The 25,554-nt window shown below is 43.3% G+C and overlaps 1 protein-coding gene across 4 annotated transcripts in view; it reads left to right on the top strand.

Moving 5' to 3' along the window:
* Positions 1–25,554, top strand: part of USP46 (ubiquitin specific peptidase 46) — a 68,258-nt gene that overhangs the window by 5,654 nt on the left and 37,050 nt on the right. For 2 of the 4 annotated variants that reach the window (XR_005128956.2, XM_037530405.2), the window contains exons 2-4: positions 19,342–19,422; positions 22,362–22,575; positions 24,801–25,030. Coding sequence is in view for 1 of the 4 variants with exons in the window: in XM_037530405.2 (XP_037386302.1) it covers positions 19,342–19,422; positions 22,362–22,575; positions 24,801–25,030 (525 nt within the window). In the remaining 3 variants the exon portion in view is untranslated. Of the gene's footprint in view, positions 1–14,144; positions 14,599–19,341; positions 19,423–22,361; positions 22,576–24,800; positions 25,031–25,554 lie in introns of those variants that run through there. The other 2 variants (XR_008549335.1, XR_008549336.1) reach the window with 2 other exon arrangements.

Genomic DNA, 25,554 nt, shown 5'->3' with positions numbered 1-25,554 from the left:
TAGAATTTTGGGGATATCATAAGTCCCCTCAGTGGAATTTTACCCCAATCCTAGGAATTATTTTCTTTCTTTTTTCTTTTTCTTTTTTCCAAAACATTTGGGTGTTAGGTACATTTATTGCTATGGGATATAATTGCCTTTTTTTTTTTTTTTTTTTAAAGATTTATTTATTTATATAAGCACCCAGGTACAGGCCGGATGCACTGGAGTGTGAGAGGATTCACTAGAGACAGAGCGGGGAACAGAACAAGCAGACTGACTGACTGAAATACACTGCTGAGGGGAGCAGCGGGCAAGACAGGAGAGGTCTGCTGCACCATGTGGGACCCTTGCCGGCCAACCAGGATTGAGCAGGCGCTGCAGAGGCTGCAGACAGCTTCACAGTGCAGCATTCAACCGCCTGCGCCACCAGGGGAGGCCCGGAATGATTATTTTCTAAGGATAGCTTTGCGGAGAGGAAGAGGAGCGTAACCTTGTCAGTTCCCTAAAATGTAACTTTGCTCTGGTATGGCAACCGTCTTCCTCTTGTCCATCAATGATGCACTTTCAGGACCTTCAGTTGCTTTAAAGTAGCTCAAACTTGGGGCTCTTCTTCTGGGTGTTGGCAAATCCCAGGTCTATAGAAAAATATGGAGAATAATAGAGTGTGCTCATGTAGCCACAACCTGGTAAAGAAATAAAATATTGTGAAGACAGCTGAAACCCGTGAGCCCGTCCCTTCTCTTTCGTGCTCCCTCCAGACAGTAACCACGATTCTGAATTTGGTGTATATCACTTGTTTATGCTTTCCCAGCTATGTGTGTTTTCATAAACCAGATGTACTGTTGTTTCCTCATGTTTTAAACTTGCTCTGTGATACTGACCAAATCCTCAGTTGCTTATATTGTTTAAATTATGATTGTGAGGGCCTCCTTGGTGGCGCAAGTGGGTAAGCACCACACTATGAAGCTATCCACAGCCTCTGCAGCACGAGTTCGATCCCCGGCCGGCCAGAGAGCAACCCACATGGCGCAGCAGACCTCTCCTGACTCACCTGCTGCTCCCCTCAGCAGTGTATTTCAGTCAGTCTGCCTGTTCTGTTCTCCACTCTGTCTCTGGTGAATCCTCTCACCTTCCTGCATCTCTGGCCTGTACCCCAGCTCTTGTAGGTAAATAAATAAACAAACAAACAAATAATTATTGTGAGATTTATCTCTTAAGATACATGTAATTCTGGGTTATATTAACTGCTGTATACTATTCTATCTTATCAATATGTTACAATACATACTCATTTTATAAAACATTTGGGCTTACAATTTTAGAGCAATGAACTGTTCTGAACTTGTCTCCCTGTGTATTGTTTAAAGCTCTCTGTGGTTTAAACCTAGAAAGGCAATTGCTGGGCCACAGGAAATGGGCATCTTCAGCTCTAGTATTTTGCCATATTGCCCCCCCAAAGCAGTTGTGCCAATTTGCATTCCAAACCGCAGTGCTTGGGAGTTCCCACTGCTCCACATCCTCGCATGCACCTGATGTTGGGCTGCATGTTTTGCTAGAATAATTGATGTGAAATGGTACCTTTGTGGTTTAAAATGTGCACTTTCCTGCTTAATCGGAAAGTTGCATGTCTTTTAATGTGTTTGTTGTGCTGGATTACATTGCGCTGTAGGAGCTGCAGAGCAGTTTCCCAGGACTTGAAAGTTGGAACTGCAGAGTTGCTTTTGCCTGAAAATAGGGAAAGAGACCATGGAGGGGGAAATCGGGGAAACCAAAGAAAAGGTCAAGAGAGATAGGGATGGAGTGGAAGATGCAGGCCGAGGGGATGCTAGCAAGGTGGTGAAAACTTGAAGCAAAAGGGCCGTAGTGTAGAATGCAGGAGCTATCTTGAATGTTGAAAGTAAATTCCGGATACATTGCTGGGCCAGCCAGGCCTCTCAGTTCAAGTTACGCTGGGCATGCTTAATTGAAATTGGCTTTGGTGAAAATTTTGTCTAGAGCTTTTTCCGCTGAGAACAGCAGCAAGGCTGGACTTGTAGAGTTTTCCTGTTTACTCAGTTGCTTTTTGAAGTTCTTGTAGAAAGGCAAGGTGAAATTATGTTCTTCCTAAAATACATTTCTTTGTCCTTTGAGTTAGGAACCCTGTGCAGGAAACCAGTTTTTATCAAGATCTACTTGAATGTACTCGTGGAATTATTCCCTTGGGTATTTAGAAAACATTCCCTGCACTTTATTTTAATTTTCAAAGAATGATGAATGTCACTTGATTGAACACAGAAATGTGTAGTTTTAAAAATAGAGTTAACAGTTACTTTAAAAATATTCTACATTCGTGGTTCTATGCTAGACTGGACTTGCGCCCCACGTGCATTCTCTTATGAAAATTTCAGGCTTTGAGGTCCTGCCTGCAGAAATCCTGATGAAGTAGTTGTAAGGTGGGGCCCAGAATGTGCATGTTATATTAGTGTTCTCCTTCCTACTCCCTCCCGTTCTGTTACATGTGAGCTGAGGACCAACTTTAAGAAACATTGCTTTCCCTGGGGAATAGCCTTGGCCGCCTAAAAAATATTGCTTGTAGAAATTAACTACCAAGTGAAAGTTTTTAAAACTTACTTTTTTTGGAAAGTTTTAAAAATTTATGTAAAATTATTTCAGGTAGTAATTTAACTTCGAGAGTCACAGATCTCTCTCTGTACATGTATTTCTTGATATATAATAGTCAGGTTTTTATTTCTTTATACTCCCACAACATTATATCACCTGAGCCACTTTTAAAAGAACATTAAAAAAATAGTTAAATCATGAAACAACACACAAAATTATGGAAAATAGCATGTAATTTTATATAGGCTACATACTGAAATACCTACCCTTCACATTTAACAGATGTTAAAATTAGTCACATTTGGTTAAGATCTGTTTCAGACATAATATCCAGCCTCCTCTTCCCTCGCTCCTCTCAGAACTAATCATTTCCTGAAGTGGGTCAATGTTTACTGTGAATGTCTTCATACTTTTTTCTTTATCTTTATGTAGTCATGAGCAGATTATCAATGTTTGTGGGTGTGTGCAAAACTATGTAGCATTTTGCGACTCTTTTTTTATTCAATTATATTTGAGATTGTGTTGACACAAATAGATCTAGTTTGTTTATTTTAACTGTTTTATAACCCCATTCGTTGACTTAACAATGGTTTACTTATCCGGTCCCTTATCTAGGGACCATTGGGTAGTTTCCAACATATTCCCTCTGGAAACAGCTCTGCGAGGAATGCTCATGTCTGTCGTCCTCTTGTGCCTTCCCATCTCCAGAACATAATCCTGGACAAGCAAGTGCCAGTCCTAGGATGTGCTCTCTGCAGCTGTGCTAGGTCTTGTCAATTTGCTCCCCAAAGTAATTGCTCCAATTGGAGCTTTCTTGCTATAAAGCTTTTAGGGCCACATGCTTCAGATTTCCAGACTGTAAGTGTAACAGGTCTGGAGCTGGGTTTTAGTCATCTGCATTTTTTTCTTTAATGGTTCTGCAGCTGATTCTGATGAGAATCCTAGGTAGTAAACCAGTGTTGGACTGACAGCTCCATGAGGGCAGGAGCTACATTTATGTTATTGAATATTTACTATTGATTTCCTAGCACTCAGCACAGAACATAGCACATAGTCTAGTAGATGCACAGTAAATAGTTACTGGATAAGTGAATGAAGAGATGTAGTTTGCTAGGGTAGAAGAATTGCCTTGCACTGAAGCAGTGCTTCTTAAATTTTCTTATCCATAGGAAGTACCAGGGGATCTTGTTAAAACGCAGATTCTGACTCAGTAGGTCTACAGTGGGGCTGAGATTTTGCTTTTCTAGCAACTTCTCTGGTGACCAGATGCTTCTGGTTTGGGGAGCACACTTAGAGCAGCAAGGCCTTGGGAAAAAAAAGAAAATCACTTCTCTTTCCATATAGCTCTAAAGTGGAGGAGTTTGGCATTTGGAGTCCTATTTGTAAATCTCAGCGCCTATTTTCCTCATCGTTCTACAACACACCAAGGCAGGTGATGAAATACATTCTTTATAGCTTATTTGGGAGACTCAAAAGAGACCTTGCCTATGGAAGTATTTTGTGAGCTGTGATCCCCTCATGCATCTTTTTTTCTATAATTATTCTCACTCTTTTAGTGAATTATAATATTCTTTTCAGTTTGTCAACACACAGAGCTGTTAGTATTGCAGGACTCACTGAAACTCTGCCTTCATTTTGACCTGCCAACCACATTTAGTGGGCATTTTGGGAGGAGTGAGGTTGGGGAAGGAGGTTGGGCAAGAGTAGAGGCATGAGTTGGTGCTGAGGATTGGGGGTAGGAGGGGTTCCTTTTCACTCTAGTATGGGGAGGAACAGAGCTAGAGAGACACCCATAGCTCATTCCCAATCAGCGCTGCATTGTAGCTGACACTCCAATTAATTTCCCAAGTCACTTAAAAATTTTTTTTTTAATTGTAGCACTGTTGGTTCACATTATTGTTAGTATTTTGGAAGGCTCTCCCCCTTCAGGTGTGGTAGCCCTAGTGCACCCACCATTCAAAGCACCCATTGTCCTCCACCTTAGTCAGCTTTGCTTTTCCCCACCTTGTTCTCACCTCTCCCCTCCCCTACCCTTCTGGATATCTCAATTCTGTGGTTTGCTTTCAAGGGCTGGTTTAAAAGTTTCTCTTTGAAGTCAGACACTTCTTAAAGCAACAGGAGGATACTAAAAATAATTAAGCAGTAATAGGTATTATCTGAACAATTCAGGGCCAACTAGACCTATGGTCCACCAAGGGTTAAACCACTGTGAGATACTGCCATGTAATCAAGCTTGAGGATGCTGGGGCAATGGGCGCCTGCCTCATTCAGTCTGAGAGAGGCATCCAGAGGAGGGCGGATGAAAATAAATAAAAAAATAGGTGACATTAAACATGAGTCACCTATTATTCCCAAATTTCTCTTCCTCTCGAGAAAAACCATGGAGCGGATCCAGTTCCTTAGACCAGTGATTTTCAAATATCCTTCACTGTATCTGCAAACTACCTAACTTATTTACTTAGTTCTTCTTCAATCTGTTCACCTTCTTTTAATTTGGCCACCTGCTGTGCTAAGGCATCTGTGAAGTAATGGATTTGATGAACCAGTTATGTGCTTTTCTCATACACATCAAAACCATAGCTGCTGAAGTGAAAAATATTCATACTTGTGTCACCTGAGATGATCTCACCTGCCTCTGGGATTCATAGCCCACCATTTGGGAGACATTAGCTCAGATAAGAGGTTCTTTATTGTGGTTCAAATAACTGGCTGTTGGAGGAACACTGTTAAACTGGTTGGTGAGGTTGGCATATGGATGAAATCTGGTGGAGTTTCTATACCGATGTTGGTTGGGTGTGAGGACTTGCCCTTATCTACCCTTGGGGAGATTTTTGCCTCATCCTTTGTAGGCAGTAAGAGGACTTAGTTTCCTGGACATTGAGGAGCTTAACTAGAATCATATATGTCCGGTGCCTAGCCCGGTGCCTGGCCATATTACTCCTGTTTTCTTCTTGTGCCCTTCTTTTTCCTACTAGCAAAGGATTCCAAACAATCTGGTGGAAAGAGCTCTGAGCTAGACACCTAACCTGCCAGTTTCCAGTGCCAACCCCATGTGACAATGGACAGGTGACATGGTTCTCCCTGACCTGTAGGGTATTAAGAACCATTCCTCCTGGTTAGAACACCAGTGAGAAGATGAGCAAGCATGTGGCAAGCCAGCTGTGGTCTTCAGTGACGGAGCTTACCAGGGAGGGCAAGTCCTAGGGGCAGACAAAAGGAGGAAGAAGCTGTGATTTCCTCCTGAAATGCTGTTGGGAGATGCAGGGCTCATGAGTTACTGAAAAGGTTTTGTCAGTTAGAATACAATGCTTTTTTTTTCCCCCTGATAACAAGGGCACATCATGTAGTAGAAGATTTTTATTTATCCAGTAAGCATCTAGAATACTCTTGTGGTATCAGGTATATACAGTTAGGTATTTCTTTCTTTCTTTTTTCTTTTTTAAAGATTTATCTATTTATGCATGTTAAGAGCTGGAGTACAGGCCAGAGATGCAGGGAGTGAGAGGATTCACCAGAGACAGAGTGGGGAACAGAACGGACAGACTGACTGAAATACACTGCTGAGGGGAGCAGCGGGCGAGTCAGGAGAGGTCTGCTGTGCCATGTGGGTTGCTCTCTGTCCAGCCTGGGATTGAACTCATGCTGCAGAGCCTGCGGACAGCTTCATAGGTTGAATGGGACAGCTTCATAGGTTGTGTCTTAACCCCTTGTGCCACAAGGGAGGCCCCTACAGTTAGTATTTCTAACTGAGCTATAGATGAAGTAGCTCAGCTTGCTACTTTCTCTCTTCTTTTCTTTCTGACTTCCTTTTTCAAAAAAAATATTTTAAAATAACATTTCTGAAAAATTTACATGGTAGATATTTCACATTGTGCAAATTATGTTGAAAATCTGCCCACCACCCAATTCTTATCTCTGGCATTTATCGCTACTTGCAGTTTCTTCTACTCCCATTCAGAGGTAGCTTATCCTACACACATACAAGCCAAGTATGTTTATATATTTTTTCATAATTTTTAAAAACACAGATAGTACTCGTGACATAAACTGATCTTTCCTAATCTACCTCTTTCTGTGTCTTGGAGGGGAATCTATGTTGATATGTGAAGAGCATCCTTATTCTTTTTTTTATATGTCTTCAGCGTATTCAGTTGCTTGAATGTATTGAATTCACTTAACCAGGCCCCCACTGATCGGCACGTGGTAGCTTTCCAGTCTTGGGTTTTTACAAACAAGGTTGGAGGAAACAGCTTTGTCCACACATCATTTTGCTCATGTGGGAGTATGATTGTCAATTGACTTCCTAGAAATGGATTTGCATTTGTAGCTTTGATAGATTTTTGCCATATAGCCCCCTACCAACATTATATGTGACTCTTACTGCCCATACCATGTCAAAGCAGTGTACTGTCCCAAAACCTTGTGATCTTTGCCAGTGAGGGGGAAAATGGTGTCTTGTTCTATTTTTAGTTTGCATTTTTCTCATTAGGAGTGAGCTTGAGCAGCTACTCACACATTTAAGAAAACAAGCCCAATTTCATCTCACTGCTTTGCTGTTGGCAATTATTTTCAAAGTCTGCAGGGAAGGACTAGTTCTATTTTTATTTTCAATCTGTTGCAGAGTGATATTTTTGTAAAATACAGTAAAAAATTATTAGCAAAATGGAATAAAACCCCCCAAAATATATAGAACACAAACCCCACTTTTTTTTAATTACTAAGCTCAACAGATATAAAATTGCTCAATCCACTCATTATACATGGCTTCAGTTTCTGAGCTTAGCTCATGGCAGAATGGTAACACTTTGAGTAATATTGATGTAAAGAACTTCTTACTCATCTCTTTTCTACCATCGCCACTCTAGGGATAGAAGAAGAGAACACAGAATTTTTTTTTATTTCACAACCACTACTTTACAGGATGTTTTCACTCCATTGAGTAAATCATCTCTGGTGGTGCAGTACTGATCCAGAAGGGCTGGACAATCTAGGGCAGGAAAGCCACAAAAATGCCTTCAGGTGGTTTTTTTTATGCCGTGAAGTGGTGATACTGGTGTTCTGGTTTTTCACCGATAGAAGACCCTGACCTTGAACTAGGGGGAAGGGAGAATGCTCCAAATTACCTCATGAGTGAAATTTGCAGAGTGGATTTGCTGGAATCCTGTGTTGCTGGAATCCTGGGTCACCTATGCTGCCTTTCTTGGAAGAGTCTCCTGATTCTTTGAAGTAGGAGCTTGAAGAGACCTCATAATTGTGGGGGCATCTTGGTGACTTTGGAGAACACTGGGTTGGAGATGAGATTCTTGCTTCTGGTTCACTGAGTTCAGCGACTGTGGGTGAATAAATATTTCCTCCTCCACCTTCAGCTAGAAGACAGACACAGACCCAGTTTTCTCTGTTCTACTTTGAATTGAAATCTCATCTTTGTGTGAAGACTGTGATGCTAGCAGTCTCTAGACACACGGAGAGTTTTACAAGCCGGAGTCTGGAGGAGTTCTTTAATGTTCCTTTTGGCATAACTTGAAATCATTATGTATCCCAGGGTCCTTTCTTCAGAAGCAGATATTGTTGTTTTCTATGTTATCATCATTAAATGAAGTCATGGTGGGTTTTTTTCCCCAGTTATTTTATCCAATGTCATAGAAGACATGGAAGTGATGGGCTGGCATGGTGCGGAATGAAATTGCCCTGTAGTGCCTTCCTGTGGATGACTGGCTCTAGGAGTGCTGTTAACACCAAGGTGGGGATGCATGTGATGGTATTGAGATTGAGGGTGCACAACTCACTGCTGCTTCATACTAACATTTAACCATGGCTAACCCCTGTGCTAACCTCATTTCCTTCAACTATGAAATGAGGATAATGAGTTCCCATTAGTGATGTATCTGGAGGGAGAGTTTCACTCAGTATTGTCTGGTGGGGCTGGGTGACCCCTCTGCTGTCCAAACAGGATGGGCAGCCACAGCCACTCTGGGTCTTGTGCGTGGTAGTTAGGTAATGTGAGAGCCGGCAGCTGAGAGGACATGCTCAGAAAGTCCTGGCTCTCTGCCCAGTCCCGACATCTGCAGCTAAGGAATTACTAAAAATATGAATGAAAAGATCATCTCCTCTGACTTGTGGCCAGGAGCTCAGACTCTGAAGCTGAATGACCTGGGTTGGAGTCCTGGCTCTGCCTTTCTGGGCTGAGAGAGCTGGGGCAGCCTCCCTTCTCTTTTTTCATGTATACAATGGGGGTAATTAGTGTAATCTGCCTGGGGTAGTTGGCAAGATTAGGTGAACACATAGACGTGAAGTGCACTGAACAAAGGGGCATATCCTTACCCTGCCCTTGTTTCCCAAGTTTATTCAATCAGCAAATTTATTAAGTGCCTTTCACAGGCCAGATGCTCTGGAGGTGCTGGCTAACCAATCAGAGGTCACCCCAGGCCTCACAGAGCACAACCTCGTGCAGGGATTGGCAGGCTGTTAGTAAAGGGCTAGGTGGCAAATATTTTTAGACTTTGTGGGCCATAGCATATCTATTGCAAATACTTAACCCTGCCATTGTAAAAGTAGCTATAATAAGTAATGATTGTGACTGTTCCAATAAAACTTTCTTTGCAAAAACAGTTGTTGGGCCATAGGCTGTCACTAGCCAACTTTGATCCTGTGGGAATACAGATGTTAAATAAGTATAATATTACAAATTGTGATAAGTGCTGTGAAGTTGCATACAGCATTCTGTGAGAGGGCAGGATCAGAACAAGTGGCTTGGAAGAAGAAGTGATGTTAAAGTCAAATGGTGAGAAGAGGGGAAGGAGGAAACAGCTCTAAGGGGTCAGAAAATTGGCCATCTGCAGTTCTGTCTTCTAGAGGTGCAGTAGGTCTTTTGCAGCTTTCTTTGGATTTAAAGAATGATAATTTTTTCCTGAGATAATTCATGCCCATCTTCCCTTCCCCGCATCTCAACCCTAGGAGATAAACTCATTACTCTAGTAACACATTTTGTTCTGCATACTTCTGGTAAGTTCTTTCTCTCTATGTCCTATTGCTTTTGTTATATCAATATTTATCCCAAAATTTAGAAGGTAGGGTATTAAGATGGCATTTATTCTATTATTAGATATATTTTATTCAGGACTCATTTTTACAATTTGATGCTGTTTTCTCTTTCTGCCTTTCAAAACTTTATTTTCTTACTCGACTTGTGAAAGAATCACAGACCTGAAACCATCGTGGGAAAAAAATCCATTTTCCTCTTGACTACAGCTCATGTTTCCCCTGACTTCCAACTTCAAATTTGCATTTCCTTTAAACAAGTTGCACTATTCTGTAGAGACTTTACAGGAAAGGACACATGTGTTCCTCATTCTAGACTGTTTCAGGGGTATCCCAGAGGGGTACAGGGGTTTGCCTGTATAGCTTTGTGGCCACTTCAGTTTTTTCAGTTCTTTTTTTTTTTTTAAGATTAATTTATTTATGCAAACAAGAGCTAGTGTACAGGCCAGAGATGCGGGGGTAGGGGAGTGAGAGGATCCACTAGAGACAGAATGGGAAACAGAACAGGCAGACTGAGTGAAATACACTGCTGAGGGGAGCAGCAAGCAAGACAGGAGAGGTCTGCTTCGCCATGTGGGTTGCTCCCTGGCTGGCCGGGGATTGAACTTGTGTTGCAGAAGCTGCAGATTGCTTCATAGTGCGGTGCTTAACCCCTTGCACCACCAGGGAGGCCCCAGTTTTTTCAGTTCTTTAATTCTTGCAATTCTCAGGTCCAGAGGGCCCTCTGCCTCCTTGAGAGGTAATGCTTGTGAGCACATACCCTCTGGAGCCACATGAGTCTCACTACTCATTAGCTGTGTGAGCTTGGATAAAGTTGCTTACCCTCTCTGTGTCTCAGTTTTCTTATCTTTAAAATGAGGATATAATAGTATCCTCCTAATAGAGTTGTTGTGAGGATTGTCATGAGTAAAATACCCATTGGTCCTTAGAGCAGTGACGGAACACAGTGGGTATGGTTTAGGTTACCCGTCGCTGTGAACACCAGCGCCGTCTTCATCATCCTGGAACTTTGGCCGGGGCTCTGGACTCATTCAAGATCTGGGGCTGCATTGCTTCGTGTCTGCTTCACTTTCTCCATAAGGCTCTGGGAATGACCTTTTGGTATCAGAAGTCTGGACACAGTATCCTTTGGAAAACTAGTTCTTTATGTACTTCTGTCCTTTGAAAGCATCTTTAATAAGTAAAATGGCCTTTTGAAAATTAAAAATGTGATGTTAGCAACAAAATTCACCTCTCCTGTCACCTATTTTAATTCCTGTTTTAGAATTCATGGCTTACTCTCCGTGTACTCAGAAATCCTTACATGTTACAATTTTTTAAGATTTATTTATGCATACAAGACTGGGGTGTAAGCCAGAGGTGTGGGGGTGGTGAGAGGATTCACCAGAGAGAGTGGGGAGCAGAACAGGCAGATCTACTGAATACACGCTGAGGGGAGCATGTGGGCAGCTCCCTGGCCGGGGATCGAACTCCTGCTGCTGTGGCTGCAGACAGCTTCATAGTGCTGAAGCCTTTACCTCTTGCATCACTAGGGAGGCCCACATGTTATAATTTTTTTGGCCTTTCTTGTTTCCCCTCTCTACATTGGCCAAACTTGAGAGGTTGCCTGTTGTAGGATGCAGAAAAATGGAGCACTTTGGGATGATCTTGGACAAGTAAGTTAACTCCTCTGGGCCTTAGTTATTTCATCCATGAAGTGGTCTTGCTGATCTCATCTCTGTGTTTTGGGCTCAGACGCCTCCATATTAGAACAATGTTTTCTTGGCTTTTATAGACCTTGCAGTGCCATTGTTCTGATGACAGCCTCCCTCTGGGTAAGAACCAGGCTCCTTCTTTTCCCAAAGGAGAAATTCTGGCACATTTTTCCTTATAAATTACTTTTATAATTGCTTTAAAAAGACTTGCCTTTCTGTGCCCATCTTAGCATTTGTGATTCATCCTCCCCGACTTCGTGTTGTTGTTTGTTTTGTGTTTTTGCAGCCCCCTTTGGCAGGCACAGAACTGCTTGCAGAAGTGCTCCGAAGAGCTAACATCACAGTCTTCTTGTTGGAACTTGTCCCAGCCGAGATTCTATTTTTAATGAAATGCAGTGCATTGTTTTTCCCTCATGGAAATAAGAACTCTGTTTCTTATACCTCCAGACCCTGTGATTTACCACCATAGAGAAGTGTTTTGTTCAGCATCTGGTCATATAACAATTATTTTCAGCACCTCCCACTTGCCTTTTGTGCCAGCATACTGGGTGCTAGCGGTAGAAACGCCATCTCTTGGCTTTGCATCGCCACTTACAATTTACGTAGTGCTGATAGCGTGCCCAGTTTTACTTGATTCTCTCTGCCACCCTGAGCAATAAATAGACAGGTAGCAGCAACTGGACCTCTCAGCCAGGAAACTAACGCCTAGTGAGAGAAGCCATTAAAATCAAAGGTAAATTCATCCTGGGGAGAAAAAAGAATGGCCAGATAGCTCTGGGGCATAGCCAGAGATAACTGGCCTGCCGGGTATGAGTTTGCTAACTTTTTGTTCAGTTTTCATGACAAAAATAATACATGCTCATAGTAAGAAATTCAAACAATTGAGTAGAGAAAATAAAAAGTATCCATGGTGACCTCATCTCCCAGCCCCACCCAGTTCTACTCCCAGACATGGGTGACCAGTGTTAATAATTCTCGAGTATACTGAGAATATGGACTTGGCCTGCTCTGGTCATCTGTGTCCCTCAGATGCAAAACAGTGCCAGGGCTGAGTGTCTGTAGATTGGATGAGTAGTGTTTCCAGTATTATCCTCCTCATGTTGATGCTCTCACATGTGTTAATGCACACTCTGTATCTTGGAACAATTTTCAAAGCAGTTTCATGTAGCAGTTGAAAAAGCTACATGGCATCTCCTCATATGAACTACCATAATTATTCAACAAGTTCAAGATACTTCTAAAGTAACTCAAGTTTCTGTTACAGACCTTGCTGCAGGGACCTGCGTGCCACTGACTCTGTGTGTCCCCTCAGTTCCTACTTCCATTTCTTACTTAAGAAGGTCATGGCTGCTCAGGGGAAGGCATGTTTGCCCAGCTCCCTTGCAGCTAGGTGTGGCCACGTGGCTACGTTAGATTTTGACCAGTGGGATTGTGAGCAGAAGTGATGTGTGAAACTTCCAGGAGCAACTTTGAAAGGGAAGGGACAGTCCTTTCCCTTTTGTCTGTTTTACTCCACCCCTCCACCCCCCATGCAGACAGAGGCTGTTTGATGGCAGGAGCTGGAGTAGCCCTCTTCACTCCACAGATAGCAACTGATTCTCTAGGATGAGAGCGCAACAAGATGCAATGAGGCAAATCCCCGACTCTGCAGAGCCACCATATCAGGCCTGTGCTGCCACTGACAGAGAAGAGAGAACTAAACTTCCATCTTTTTAAAGCCAAACTTATTTGGGTCTTTGTTATAGTCTCTATGTGTTTTCCTACCTGTGTGAGTTTATATGTAGAATAAGTTGCTGAAAGTAGAATTGCAGGATGGGAAGATAATGCTCATATAAAATTTTGATTGAGACTACCTGGTTCTCTAAGTATTCCTCCTCCTCCTCATCTCATGAAACATTCCCATCGTGTATGTCCTTTTATCATGTAGGGATTTATATTTAACATAATTGAATTCCAGAACTTGTTAAAGATATACAAAACTTTGTTACCAATGGAAAATGCTAGTGTGTGAAGCAAGAGTTTGGTTCCACATGTCAATATCAGTGACATTGTATCTCTATAGGAAGCAATTCTAGAATACATATTTACAGAAGGGAAAAGAGAATGGAGAAGTGGTGGAGGATACCATGTAGGCCTCATCAGCTACATGGCCTCATCACCCAGACAGCCCTAACAATCCCCATCTATGTATCCATCCATCCACCCCCCACAGATCAACCACCGTCCATTCAACCACCCTTGTATGTAGTAGGTATTGTTAGTCTAACAGTCGCTGAGAGTATAGTATTGAGCAGGTTAGATATTCTTTGTTCCCATTCAGTACATGTTTAGGAGATAGGACCAAGGATGACAGTCATATAACTAACAGTTGGAGTAAATAAGGAAGACATAGATGAGGCTACAGGTGGGGAGGTTGTATGTAGGAGGTGTATTAGTTTCCTAGCACTGCTGTCAAAGACAGTACCATAACCTAAGTAGCTTAAAATGACACAAATTTATGGTCCTAGAGCTCTGGGGGTCAAAAGTCCTAAAATGAGGGCATCAGGAGGGCTGCATACCTTCTGGAGGCTCTAGGAGAGAATGTGTAGTCTTGTGTCTGGTTTCCTGAGACTGCTTGCCTGCTGGCTCATGGACTCTTCCTCCTTCAAGGCCAGTGGTGCGGTGTCTTAGCATCTCTCTGAACTATGCTTGTGTCATCACATCTCAGACTCTGATCCTCTTTGCCTTGCTCACCTGACGTTCTTTGAGATTAATTATAGGTCATCCAGGTTATTTCCCCATCTCAAGGTCCCTAATTAAATCACATCTACAAAGTCCCTTTTGCCATGGAAGGTACCGTATTCATAGGTTCCAGAGAATAGGGTGTGGACAACTATGAGGGCCCATTATTCTGTCATAGGGACTCACTGAACATAGGGGTGGTCAGTGAAAAATCCCATGAGAAGGATGGTAGGGAACCATCAGGTGAAGAACTGGGGGAGAGCATTTAGGTGATGTGGGGGAGGGAACTTGAGATCTTTGGGCAATGAAGGTGATCGTGATAGACCAAGTGTGTGAGAGTGTCTTCCCCATGGAAGTCACTGGGAGAGTCTAAAGCAGATTTGTGTTTAAAAAGAGCACTGTGGCTGCTGTGTTGGCAGTGGGGTGGGGGTGGTAAGGTGGACGTGGAAGCCACTCTTTTAATTTAGAAGAGAGATGCTGGTGGGCTGGCCTTGCTGGTGGAGAGAGATCAAACAGAAGAGACTGGACTGGACACCGAAGGAGAGTGAATCAGTAGGACATGGTGAGGGATGGGTGAGGGGTGTCACGGGGATGCCGCGTACGACCCTGAGGTTTCCAGCATGAACCAAGGGGAGGGAGGCATTGTCACTTTACTAAGACAAGAAATGCCAAGGAGGGCCTCCCCGGTGGCGCAGCGGTTGAGCGCTGGGTTGCGAAACTGCCCGAGGCCTCTGCGGCGCCGGTTCGATCCCCGGCTGCTCTCCGGCCACCGGAGGAGGGTCCCACATGGCGCGCAGACCTCTCCTGCCGCCCGCTGCTCCCCTCAGCAGTGTACTTCGGTCCTTCTGCCTGCTCTGCTCCCCGCTCTGGCTCTGGTGAATTCTCTCACCCTCCCACGCTTCTGACTGTACCCAGTGCATGTATAAACAAAAAAAAAAAAAAAAAAAAAGAAATGCCAAGGAAAGATTGGGAAAGGCGAAAGGAGAAGGGAACTCTCTAGTTTTGAGGAGCTGCATTTGGAGGGCTGGGAGATAAGCAAGTGAAAATACCACTATTCGCTCAGTCTGAATGAGATCAGAAATGAGGTTCTCTGCCATGAAGATAAATACTTGGAAATGTTTGGCATGAGCCGCTGAGTGAAGCTATATGAATGGCGATTGCCTGGCATCTACAGGGAGACATGGGGAGAGGGAGAGAACCCCCCAAAAGCACCAGCTTAAAGTGCCCCCTGAAGTTGGCAATGTTTGCAGCTTATGGGAAATGAAGTGGGGGTGGTAGAATCCTGAAGGGGCTGTTTTGAGGAGAGGTAATGGAGGTGAAGCAATAGGGACAAGCCTTAAGGAATATTATGGAAAACTTTAAACATATTGTATTCATTTTCTGTTGCTACTCTTATCATTAGCTTATTGGCAGAAACGACAGAAAACTCCTGAAGCTCAGTGCTGGTTTTTCTTGGAGGCTTTAGCTGCCTCTGCTTTCTGGATTTTTCAGGCTCCAGGCCCCTCCTTCACCTTCATAGTTACCAAAGGCGAGTTGAGTCCTTCACACATTGCAGCACTCCGATCTGTCCTTGTACTTCTGTCTTCTAAAGCAGATTTGTGTTTAAAAAGAGCACTTTGGCTGCTGTGTTGGCAGTGGGGTAGGGGTGGTAAGGTGGATGTTTGTGATTTTTTTAGGATGTCTGTGATTACATTGGGCTACCTAGATAATCAGGGACCCTTCCTCTATGTTAAGGTCAGCTGATCAGTAAATTCATTCCATTTGCAGCCCCAGTTTTCCTTTGCTGTGTAAGGTAATGTTCTGGGGGGTTAGACTAGGGACATCTCTTGAGGACCATTATTCTGCTTATATACATATATTTAAAATATCAATAGAACAGTGTAGTAAGCCCCGCATAGCCTCCACTCAGCTGTGACAATTTTTACCTCATCCCCGACCTACCATATTAATTGAGACAAATCTTAGAAATCGTCTGATTTGTCTGTCAATGTTTCAGAGTAGACAGTTGTTTAAAGAAGCTTAGCCATGAAGGGGGCCTGAGAAAGAGGCAGTAACCGGAGCAGATGTGTGGGAGCGTATGTATGTATTTTTTTTTTTTAAGATTTATTTATTTATGCATACAAGAGCTGGGGTACAGGCCAGAGGTGTGGGGGGTGAGAGGATTCACCAGAGAGAGCAGGGAACAGAACAGGCAGACTGACTGAAATACACTGCTGAGGGGAGCAGTGGGCAAGACAGGAGAGGTCTGCTGCGCCATGTGGGTTTCTCCCTGGCTGGCCCGGGGATCGAACTCCTGTTGCAGAGGCTGTGGATTGCTCCATAGTGCGGTGCTTAACCCCTTGCGCCACCAGGGAGGCCTGTATGTATGTATGTTTAATATTAGAGGCTTAAGCATGTGAAATTCTGTCAGGAAGGATCTAATAATGGAGGAGACATTGGTGTGGACAGTGAATTCTGTCATTAACAGAGGGAGGCACCTAGGCTTGAAGATTTGGAAAGTTGAACGCGTTTCTCTCTGCTGGTTTCATTTTTTTTCTTCTGTTGAGAGGGAGGCCAGGTGAGGCACAAGGGGACTGTTGAAGTTTTGATATGCTTGGGGAAGGTGAAATAGTCATCGCAGTGTGGAGAATGAGTACACCAGAGAGATGCTGGAACACGGGATGTGGATTTGGCGGATCTTAGTGCATCCAGTGGGCTGGGCCATGTGACTCGCATCCCTTAGCTTGTACATCTGTCTGGGTGTTTGTTTAAAGAAGGTGAATAATTTGGTTCAAACTGGTGGATTTTTTTGGTCAAAGGGCAGAGTAAGGGGTGTTTTCAAGAGCAATTGGATTCATGGCTCATGGACTCCAAGTGAGAAAGTAGAGGTGTGAAAGGGCCAGCGAGGTGTGAGTGAGCTGAGTGGGGTGCCCGAGGAAGCAGCGGTGCTCGACCTCAGTGGGCGTCTTTGGCACTGGGCAGCTGAAGGGGAAGGGGATAAAAAAGATGATTGAATAAGATGTGGGAAGTCTCCTCCGCAAGGATCCTGAAACCACCAGGCTGATTGCAGGGATTAGAGTATAAATGTAGATCTTCTGTGAATGGGGTGAGAGGGGTCAGTGGGGGATCAGCCAAAAAGAGGTGAGGAAGGGGTGCCGGGTGGCTCAAACCTCGCAAGGGTAGACGCTCAGACAAGAGGGTGAAGGTGCAGTGTGCAGAAGCAGCTCTGAGGGTCAGGGCCCAGGTGACTTGCCCTCTAGACCTCTCTGGATGATGTGTGTGCAGGTATCAAGCAAGAAAATGGGCAAGCTTCACCGGAAGGGTAGTGAGCACAGATTGACCTGAGGAAAGAGCTGGTTTCACTGAGTCCACCCTCTCCTTTCTCTGCTGCGTGCTGGGTCTCCCCTCTGCCCCTGGGTAGCTATCCTTAGTATGAGTCACCACCTACTCCCAAGGAAAATATTAAGATAGGTAGAAAAAAGCAGAGTCAACCTAAGAGTTCTCAAATAGCAAAAGTCATGTATTAACTTGAATATATAGCTACCTCGTAAAGAGAAATTTAACGATTTCTGGCTACATGTACTATACTTTTATATCTGAAATTCCTCCTGGGGTCTCAGCCATGTATTCAAATGTTCAGCAATGACTCTGGGTATATTTAATATGCATTATTTACATTGATTTATGATTGAGATGTAGCTTTATTGAAACTTTTTTAGTGATTTTTGTGTACGCCATAGTGTCTACCGTAACCTGGTATTACCTAAAACTTTCCAGCCTTTTCTTTGGGGGTGCATTATTGTAAAAGCAATGAAAGCCACACCCACACAGGAGAAGATGGAGAAACTGTTACACACAGATGAACATTGAGCTCCTAGTCTCAGTGATGGGGAGAGGAAAAGTATAATGAACCTAGAAGAAAGTGTATACAAAGGCTGTTATTATCAGGGGGCGGAATGTGCCATTTCTGCTCTGGTTCTATTTCCTCGGAATTGGGTTATTCTGCATTTAATGTTTACTTGTTGCTGCGTGACCATTTTTACTGGTCTCAGCCCACTTGTGTGGCCATTTCTCCCCGAGACAGGCAGGAGATGCTAATTATGAGTCAAGTAGAGGCAGATTTATTTTTGTAAAGTGTTTTCTTTTTATAATACCTGTCTCCCAAATCTCTGACATGCTGTGAGCCTGCTGTGGTGGCTGGAGGATGTGATGACTGTGGACTGACACTGCAGAGCCGTGAGGGAACCACGGTGCACAAGGGGCCTGATCCTGCGCACTCCTCCAATGACCTGGTTGCACTGATCTGTCAGTCTCTTTTCCTAACCCCAGCAGACTCATCCGGGCTTTGGGGAGGGGGATGGTAATGGCAGTGTCCTGTAACCAGCCACACTGGCCCTTTGTGGGGTTTGGTAAATGGTTCATTTGATCTGATTGCTCCACGTAGCATGTGGTTATGAATGTGGACTACAAAGTCCAGTTCCTGGGTTCAAGTCCCAGCTCTACCACTTACCAACTGTTAAATGGGGATAATAATCCAGGCTTGTTGTGAGAATTGAGTGCAGTCCCTGGCACATGGTCAGGTGCCTGGTAACTGTCTTTATTATCTTCACTTTGGTGGATTTGTTGGGTTTTAAATTTTGTCTTTCTCTGTCACTCACACTATTCCTTGGACATTTCGCTTTTGCAATAAGGCCTTCTTTGACCACCCTATTTAAAGCTGCAATTGTCTAACCTCTATCTCTCCCCCTCTCCCTGGAGTCCCCACCCTCATTACCTTCTATATTTTTCTCTACTCTCCTTGTCACCTTCTCCTATACTGTCCAATGTACTTTCAGGCTGTTTTCATCCATGAAAATACAAAGGTCCTGAGAGCAGGCATGGTGTCTGTCTTGCTCTCTGTTCTGTTGCCAGCACCTGGAATATTTCCTAACAGATGGGTGTATAGCACAGCTCTGTCAGAATGAAGAAACTGACTTTTTAGAGTGGTGGTAGGATTCTTTGCACCACTGTGTAGCATAGAAGCTGCTGCAACTGTCTGAGCTTCACATATTTTTATTCAGAAGTTTTTAGTGACAGTTGTTCATTTGCTTGTCTAAAGCCTCCTTCCCCATTGAGAGATAATTGAAGCCGAGTAGTACAAGTTGGAGAGGAGGTAAGGCTGACATTAATTCAACGTGAGTTGACTGGTTTGTGTCTTAACACTTTTTCTTTCAGCATGAACATCACCAGACACCTTGGCGGCCAGCAGGGATGCTTGTCCCAACTATCATTTTTACTTTCTTGTCTATCTTATGCTCAATAGACTTCTGTTATTTTTCTCTTTTAGGGCACCAATGCCTCTGCTCTGGAAAAAGACATTGGTCCAGAGCAGTTTCCAATCAATGAACACTACTTCGGATTGGTCAATGTAAGTATTTAAAAATGTACTATTTTTATCAGATGTTTTCGTGTCCCAGAAGCAACTCCACTGCCACTTTCATCATCTCCAGTCTTTAAAGAAGATCCAATCTTGTACATACTCTTTTGTTATTAAAAGTGACAAATGTTCGGGAGGAGGAAAATTTAGTCCAGGTTTTGAAAGACTCAGTAGTTTCAGAAAGAGGTTTCATGACTATATTTTGGGTCACAGCCACCTCTCCTCTCCTCCCCCTGTGCTTTCCAGGATAGCCTTTGCACACCTGACTGGAACAGTGAATTTATTAGTCCTTGTAGCCACGTCTGCCTTTCCATATTCTCTCTCATCTCATGGACTCCAGGGTGTCTTTGTTTCAATAATATCAGTGCAAACAGTTTTTAAAAAAGTGTTACCAGCTCTTTACCACATTGCTCAACAATATTAACTTGGTGGTAGTCCCTGGCACAGAGGCACGGTGTGGAGGAAAGCTGGGACCAGTTTGCTGCAAATTGCATGAGTTTATCTTTTTTGATTGCTGAGTAATATTCCATTATATATATGTACCACATCTTCATGCTCAGCGAAATAAGCCAGAAAGAAAAAGAAAATTACCGGATGGTCTCACTCATAGCAAGAATTTAGAAAACGCAAATAAGGGACCAGGAAAAAGACTAATTATAATAAAGTAAAAATCAAAATCAACAAGCAGCTATAAACCAGGAACACACTACGGGGTGGAGGGGAGAGGAAGAGGGATTGGGGTCAAGATAAGGGGGGTGGGAATTGTATGGGGAATATAACCAAGATGAAAATGCAGACGTTGTGCAAAAATGAGAAATGATGTAAAAAATATATAAAAGAAAAAAAAGAAAAACTGGGACCAGTTTGTCTCAAAACTCCCCATCCTTGTATCACCATGTTCAGCCTTGCCTTCTGTCAGCGGCGGCGCTTCCCAGGCTCTGAGTTGTGACCGAGGAGTCAGCAGCAATTCTCCCACCCTGGTCAAGTGGATCCTCACCTGATCCTTTCTCTGGGGGGTGAGGAGAAGGTTTTACATGATATAAACTTTCAGTCATAGTAACTTGTTTTCTTGAACAATTGCTGCGAGCATAGCCTGTTCATGCCCAGGAGCCATAGGGCGTAATTTCCACTGGGGGAGCTGGAAATACTCTCTGGGGGTATGTGCCACCTGTGGGCTCATGGGGAGAACGTTGGTGTCTAAGTTATACTGACCTGCGCACATCTGAATTCTGCCCAGGCTGCTCACTGGCTCTGTGTTCTAGCTTGGCACGTCATTTGACCTCTCTGAACTTCGATATCCCTGTCTACAAAATGGAGATCTCCGTGTGTACCTCTTGGATTCTAGTGAAGGTTAAACTCAAGCTCCTTCTGGAGACCTTGACAGGAGGGTGAGGCACATGTAGATTCTCAGTAAATGTTAGTTCCTTTTCTTCCACAGGACTTGTCTCCTGGCCCACTGGGTCAGGGACAGGCGTTCTGAAGGGCCTCTGGTTAAAGCTGAGACATTGAGTAAAAGAGAAAAGCATGGATGGAGGAAGGCTCACGTGTTGGGATTACTGGCTTCTGATTTTGATACAATTTCCATTTATTTGTTTATTTATCTATTTATTTTTGCCATTGTGCACAGCCCCCTTGCTTGAGCTCTGTGAAGATAGTTACTCAAGTTCTGGGAATTCTGCCCTGGTTAGTCCAAATGCAGACTCTGGAGGAAAAGGAACTAAGACCACTTCCTAGTTTGTAGAAGCTGCGTGAGAGCTGAGTTTATTAATAGCTTCATTTGTGTTTACTTCAAATGGCAACTCATCAAAGTTGCAGCTTCTCTTTAAAGAGAGGTTTGTCTCTTCTTACATAATTGTGTCAAAGTAGAGGAAAATATGTAAAAATAGGAAATGTTCTATCTTAGCATACGTAGAAATGTCATGTTAAGTATGGCACAGCATCTGTCTTGCTCCTGGGTAAACGACACACAAGCCAACAGCCAATCTTGAGAAGATGTTCGTGTCCTATTTTAATCTTACACAGCATTTTGTAATCTGTTATTAATCTGGCTATTGCCTTAGATTTTTCCCTTTTCATTTCAGTGCATTTGAAAAAGTCTAAAGCCATCGCCTTAACTGTGTTTTCCCAGAGTTGGTTTTATAGTCAGTTGAAAACCGGTGAGAGGATGACTTTTTCCCTCTTTAATCCTCATCTGAGTGTCCGTGGGTTTTGAGAGGTGCAGAATATTACTGTATGGACCCGCATCTGACTGTCAGGAGAGCACAGCCTTGGTGGTGGTATATTGGGACAGTGGCCACCTTGGCAGAAACAAGACTGAGGAGTAATTTTGAGCCACAAGGGGATGACATAAAAAGGCACTTCTTTGCCTCTGCCACTCTGGAGTCATGAGGAAATGTGGTAGAGTTGGGGACTAGGGAGTCCTGAAAGAGAAACACTAAAAGAAGTCTTCATTCATTTGAAGCTCTTTCCCCTGAGCCGGTGGTTCCTAGTTCCTGGATGTCTTTCTGACTTGCGTCTTTATTTTCCATGTCATGGAAGTTTGGATTTGTTGCAATGTTGCATCTTTTATTTAGCCAGCTGCTTTTCTGGGTCTTCATATTATGTAGATTTGTTTGCTGTGTCTTCCTTTCAATACCAGAAGGTCTCCTTAGATTTTTTTTTTTCCCCTTAATCAAGGCAGAGTACTTGCTAATCATTTTAGGAACTTCCTGGGCTCGAGAGGTACCAGGCTGATGCAAACTTGTGTTCATTTCCCTGCTGATGAGCTAGTCTCTGGTGTCTGGAGTGGTTTCCTAATGTGGGGGTGGAACCCTGCTGTCAGGAGACCTGGGCCAGCAGGCGGTGGGTGGCGTTACCCCTCTCCCTACCAGAGGCAGAGATGGCGCATCCTGGACAAGAGCTTGAACACCCCGCCCCTTGTCCTTTGGCAGTTCGGAAACACGTGCTACTGTAACTCCGTGCTGCAGGCACTGTACTTCTGCCGGCCGTTCCGGGAGAATGTGCTGGCATACAAGGCCCAGCAAAAAAAGAAGGAAAACCTGCTGACGTGCCTGGCAGACCTCTTCCACAGCATTGCCACACAGAAGAAGAAGGTTGGCGTGATCCCACCAAAGAAGTTCATCTCAAGGCTGAGGAAAGAAAATGGTGAGTACTGTAGCAATTAATGTGTCGAGGGTTCTGAAATAAGGAGCATTGACTGTGTATCTTCAAAAATGAACCCATTCCTTGAAAGGGAAAATAGAATGACTCAGTCGTCAAATAATACATATTTTTTAAAGATTTATTTTTATTTTTTATACATACAAAAACTCTGGGTATAGTCCAGAGGTGCGGGGGTGAGAGGATTCACCGGAGTTGGAGTAGGGAGCAGAACAGGCAGATCTGCTGAAATACACTGCTGAGGGGAGCAGCGGGCAAGGCAGGAGAGGTCTGCTATGCAATGTGGGTCACCTCCCTGGCTGGAGATTGAACTTGTGCTGTAGTAGCTGACTGTAACTTCATAGCGCTGAGACTATAACCCCTGCGCAACCAGGGAGGCCCTCAGATAATATTCTTTTAAAGAAAAGATATCTCACCTTTCCTGCCCAGAAGATATAAAATGGGACTGGATAAAAAATATGCTTAAAATTTAGATTTGGGCCTTCCCGTTGGCGCAGCGGTTGAGCGCTGGGTTGTGAGGCTGCCTGCAGCCTCTGCAGTGCCGGTTCGATCCCCGGTGGGGGTCCCACGTGGTGCGCAGACCTCTCCTGTCGTGCCCGCTGCTCCCCTCAGAGGTGTGTTTTGTCGTTCTGCCTGTTCTGTTCCCCGCTTTGGCTCTGGTGAGTTCCCTTGCCCTCCCGAGCTTCTGACTGTGCCCAGTGCTTGTATAAATAAATCTTTAAAAAAAAAATTTAGATTTATCATGCTATTTTGGAATGATTGTTTTATTTGTTTCACATTGGGTTTTTTTTCTGGTAGGATCTTTGTAACAGGAAAAATGGCCCAAGAGAGCCCTTCTGAGCAGGACACTGGAATAAATAGGTTGATGCAATAAAGGAACAAAATAGTAATGTTTTATAAACCTGTCATAAGTGATTAGAATAAATATATACCATCTAATCCGAGCCACTGCTGTTTTAAAAATATCTCTGATTTTTATTTGCTAGACGATTGAAAGCTATGAAATTGATATCTTTATATAATAACTATATCCATTTCCCCCCCTGATTTTTTAATCTTCTTTTCAAGGGAAGCGCTGTTAGAAATTAGATTATTCCAGAAGTTCTGTATTAGTAGTTTTTGTGACTATAGAAATAGTTGCTAGGGCCTCCCCTGGTGGCGCAGGCGGTTGAGCGATGCGCTGTGAAGCTGTCGGCAGCCTCTGCAGCACCAGTTCGATCCCGGCTGGCCTGTGAGGGTCCCACATGGCGCGGCAGACCTCTCCTGTTCTCTCCCGCTGCTCCCCTTAGCAGTGTATTTTGTCAGTCTGCCTGTTCTGCTCCCTGCTGTGTCTCTGGTGAATCCTCTCACCCTCCCTCATATCTGGCCTGTACCCCAGTTCTTTCATAAATAAATAAATAAATCTTTAAAAAAAAGAAGAAATATTTACTATTGTTACTTCTGTTTATCCTAGATTTCAACTTTACTTAACAGATTTGTACAGTTAATCAGATGTTTGTTTTATAAAGTCTCCTTTAATTTGATTGCTGTCTTTTAATGTTGCTGTAGTTTATACATACCAGAATAAAAATAATTCAAGAAGGAAACAGAGCACTCCCAAGTCTCGTTGTGAACATGATTAATAATGAAGTTTTGCAGCTGCATTCATCTCTTGATTGTTCTTATGGCAGGGACCAGCATAGGCTTCTGTGATGTATCTGGTTGCAGAACTCTATCAGATAGTCACACTCTCACGTGTGTCCCTCATCTCCCTTATGTGTTTTATTTAAGCTGCTTCCAGCCTGCTCCAGGGTTTCATATGATCTTTGGGAAGGGACTCCAGTTGCTCTAGATAAATTACAAAATGAATAATTGATCATTGGTGGTCATGACATATTAAATATTGATATTTTATCAGGGAATTTATCAAGTATTTCTATTCTTTATATACTTTTTTTTGTGGGACAAATAACAATTTTGGTACCATTTTGTATACATGATGACTTCAGGGCAATATGGAAAATTTAGTCCTTCAGGGTGGTCGGAAATGGAAATAAACAAAAGTTCTTTTAAAACTTACCCACTGAAATTGCAAAATAGTGATGAATATGTTCCAAGCCTGTCTACTCTCTCAGCATAAAAACGAAATGTGGTGTGTAAAACTGAGCATTTTCATTTGCTTTTCAAGAACCAGACACCACACACTGAAATAATGACCTTCTCCTTTTCAGATCTCTTTGATAACTACATGCAGCAGGACGCTCACGAATTTTTAAATTATTTGCTAAACACTATTGCGGACATCCTGCAGGAAGAGAAGAAACAGGAAAAGCAAAATGGAAAATTAAAAAATGGCAACATGAATGAACCTGCAGAGAATAATAAACCAGAACTCACTTGGGTCCATGAGATTTTTCAGGGAACGCTCACCAATGAAACTCGATGCTTGAACTGTGAAACTGTAAGTGCTAAGAATACAATCTGTCTGTTCTTAGTTGCACAGTTTTTCTTGCACAAGGGTATAGCATCTACCGTTTGTTCTTAATATATGCACACAATTCTTTTTATGTTCAAACCCCAGGGGCAAACTTTTGGAAGCACATCTTCCTCCAAGAAATCTCAGCTGACTAATGTAGAGTGTTATAAGCTGGAATGTTTTGCACCATGAGCAAATGTTAGGGTCCACAAATTTACCTGGATCTCAATCAGCTTACCTTGAAAAGATTTTGGTCACCAGGAGGTCATGTGAGACTTAGAACAGACCATTGCTCCAACTTCAAGGATGTGGTATGGTGAACTTGAGTTCAGAGGACAGGCCTGCTTTCTGACTCTACAGCAGCTATTTGGGTGTTTGGGCGAGTCCATGACTGTGCTGTTGTAGGACTAAGGAGCTTGTGTGTTTGGATGAGTCTGGACTTTCTCACGATATATACCATCTATTATGTTGTTAGTTTGAGTTTTTTGGGAATTAGTCTAGAGACTACA

The sequence above is a fragment of the Talpa occidentalis genome, unplaced genomic scaffold (genome assembly GCF_014898055.3).
Source record: "Talpa occidentalis isolate TD23 unplaced genomic scaffold, MPIMG_talOcc4v2.1 talOcc4.6, whole genome shotgun sequence".
Classification (NCBI taxonomy): Eukaryota; Metazoa; Chordata; class Mammalia; order Eulipotyphla; family Talpidae; genus Talpa; species Talpa occidentalis.
This window is presented reverse-complemented; position numbering and strand designations above follow the sequence as displayed.